The sequence below is a fragment of the Saccostrea cucullata genome, unplaced genomic scaffold (genome assembly GCF_032062105.1).
Source record: "Saccostrea cucullata isolate Sc308-1 unplaced genomic scaffold, CSIRO_AGI_Scuc_v1 ctg6452, whole genome shotgun sequence".
Taxonomy (NCBI): Eukaryota; Metazoa; Mollusca; class Bivalvia; order Ostreida; family Ostreidae; genus Saccostrea; species Saccostrea cuccullata.
The window spans coordinates 273-3,408 of NW_026938457.1; the positions used below are offsets into that span (position 1 = coordinate 273).

At 30.8% G+C, this 3,136-nt stretch overlaps 1 protein-coding gene across 1 annotated transcript; it reads left to right on the forward strand.

Annotated features, from left to right (window-relative positions):
• The first annotated feature begins 227 nt into the window (after positions 1–227).
• LOC134250341 (uncharacterized) lies at positions 228–1,306 on the forward strand. Its single transcript, XM_062732705.1, has one exon. It carries the CDS (start codon positions 293–295, stop codon positions 1,103–1,105), a length of 813 nt encoding a protein of 270 aa, XP_062588689.1. The 5' UTR covers positions 228–292; the 3' UTR covers positions 1,106–1,306.
• The last annotated feature ends 1,830 nt before the right edge of the window (positions 1,307–3,136 follow it).

Genomic DNA, 3,136 nt, shown 5'->3' on the forward strand with positions numbered 1-3,136 from the left:
CTAACCCAATTGTGATTACGAATACTAGCATAACAAAACTGTTCATTCTAAATATTAGATAGTCTTCATGAATGATAATACCATTCCTGTATATACTTGGTATCTTTCCAAAATAAAAGCTCTAATTATTTTCTATGATATATTTACATGTACCCTGATTTCTATTGGGTAAATTAGCCTTATATATTGAATTCATTGAATTCATTCAAATCAGAGATCATTTGTTTTTATTTTGATGCAATTTTCTTTTTATTTTGAAGGCTGATTTGATTATACGTAAACAAGTCCAGTGATGCAAGCTCAAGTTTTGTCTGCCACCGTGAATCGAGTTGAAATAGTAAGAACAATAAATTACGGACAGAGGTATATAATCGATCTAAAATGTGCATATAAAGGACAGGTGTGCGTTTCTGTTTTAAACATGAAAAGCTCTGATTCTTCTTTTGAGTTAAGAAAAGGTCCTATTTATTTTTTCTCTACTTATGGGTCCTGTTTGTGTTTTCACGTTTATGGCAATGTCGTATTTTGGAATGCAACTAAAAGATCATTGGGGACTAATTATTCTCAATGGCATACGCTAGATGAACTATCCACTGGATACACACCAAAAGGAATGGCAGCTTGTAAATCAGGAGCCGTTTTGGTCTGTCTCTGGAACCAGCAGGTACATAACCGTTCTCTGGGTAAAGTTCTCAAGTTATCACAAAATGGTAGAAAACAGTTCGAAATAAGCACAGACAAAAATCGACCCATTTTTATTTGTCCCACCTACATAGCAGAAAACGGAAATGGAGACATCTGTGTTTCTGACGTGAACGCCGTGATCGTCACGGACGCCGGTGGCTTTCTGAGATTCCGGTACACAGGAGCACAAAGTGATCCCCAGTTTGATCCATACGGCATCTGTTGTGATTCCAAGAATAACATAATTGTAGCTGACATGGTGAAGAATAGAATTCACGTGATTAATCAGAATGGCGAGCTTCTTCACTACATTCAGTATAAAGACATGCACAAGCCTCGTGCTCTCTGTATAGACGAGGATGACAATATGTATGTGGGGGAATGGTTGTCTGAGGAAATCAAAGTCCTCTCACTTCAGTAGCAAAAGAAATATTTAAAAATCTTATTATAAGGTGACATTGGTTAGGATAAATGTATATACATGTATCATTTGTATAATTATGATTGGATATACATTGTGAATCATTTAAACGAATGTGCATTTTACTGATTATAACTTGTAAACTAAACATCTTTTGTATCTATTCATCTCCATTACTATACATTAAATAAAAATATTGGAATGGAAATTATTGTGCACTATTCGTACCTATTTTGCAATCATGTAGACTTAAAAATCGAAAACGTAGCTTCTTTGCTTATTTCATTTCTCTCCGTGTTCTCAAATGACTTGTGAATATTATGTTTCTTTCTTAAGACCTTTGACAAAAGTACATTTTTATTAGAAGAGAGATGTTCATATATATCCATTAATATTTATTACTCATACCTGAACATTAATTCTGATCATTCTTTGATTTCTGGATACCTGAAGGCAAGTCTTGTGGTTCAATAGAACTTTCTTAACAAAATATGAACAATCAATTTGCAGGTCAAAAATTCACTTATTCGTTGGTTTATGGCTTTCTTGGCAAATTCAATCTATTGTTACAGCATTTTAAATGATGTCTGACGTTTATCATCTGAAGTGTTTAGCCATTTTTTAAAAATTATATTTCTGCTACCTTTTGATGAAATAAAGGAGACTACACCTGATGATCAGGGGATTTTTGGCCCTTCATAGCACCTGATCAAACCTCTAATATAAGTATTCCATGATTTCCCTACTCCTTGTGTTTTCTTCCAATGAACATTGATGACTGTTGCATCTTCATGTTTATATATTTATCTGAAATCTTCTTTTTGATATTTCCCTACGCATGTTCTCATCATGACCTTAGAAATTGATTACAATAACATTTTACTGACGTAAGTTCCATAGAATACAAGAGTTTATTACAACATTGCAATATAATACACATAGAGATGATTCTGACAAGTTTTATGCAAACCAGAAAGTGATATCTTAGTATTTTCTTAGTATTTCCTGATCTCCTCAGGACCTAATAACTTGATCACAAAAACATTTTTTGACGAAAGTTCGATTTCCTTAAAGTACAATATATATGAATTAAATACCAGTAATACATTGCAACATCATACACATAGTGTTTAATTAAAACAAGCATTATGCAAACCAGAAAATGATATCTTAATATTTTTTTTCTAAATAAATAAATTGACTTTAACGCTGCTCAAAAAGTCAAGTGATATTCGATGATTGAAAAATTCATAATTACGAATAATGACATACATTTCAAATCATAGATATCAATATATATATCAATAATACAATATTCATAGTGAGAAACTTTATGTGATCATATATACAGATATAAATATAAGCGATAATAAATTTATTTCTCCTTGTGTGTCGTACAGGATTATCCTTAGCAAATAAAGTAGAAAAAAATATGAACCACTTTATTGCGATTTTATTTTCTACATCAATTAATTGAAACAGATGATACACGACAAATTACAATGTAAAATTTGGAAGGTTTTTTGTAATAACCCTTAGAACTTATTTCTAACATGTAATGCAAAATGTTAATTAAGTTTACACTATGTACCATTTCTGCAAGGAATATGGATATCAACATTTTATTTTTCTGCAATTTGTATTTATTTTCTCTCAGTCAATTAAAATTGCTTTACGTCTTTATTTACATCAATATGATTAAAAAAATTGTGATACAAAGAGCAAAAAATGATCAAAAATAATGTTCAGTATTCCTTATATTTAGTCAAATGATTATTTGCATCAATAGTCACAAGTCATGTTATGAAGCAAATTATGAAAATAACATATACTGTTATGATATCTACGCAGATTGTAATAACGCAAAATGAAATCGTCCATTATTGTTTTCTTTCGGTTTGCGTTTTTAGAATCCTCTTGATCTCGACTCAAATTGTAATCACGAACGAAAATTAGATTTATCTTAACCTAGCTATTAAGTAAGAATGTTTTTTTTTGTTTAAATGGTTGCGTTATTTGCATATTCAAATA

Excerpts from the sequence above, each read along its gene's own strand:
- LOC134250341 (XM_062732705.1), top strand. The coding sequence starts at position 293 with ATGCAAGCTCAAGTTTTGTCTGCCACCGTGAATCGAGTTGAAATAGTA.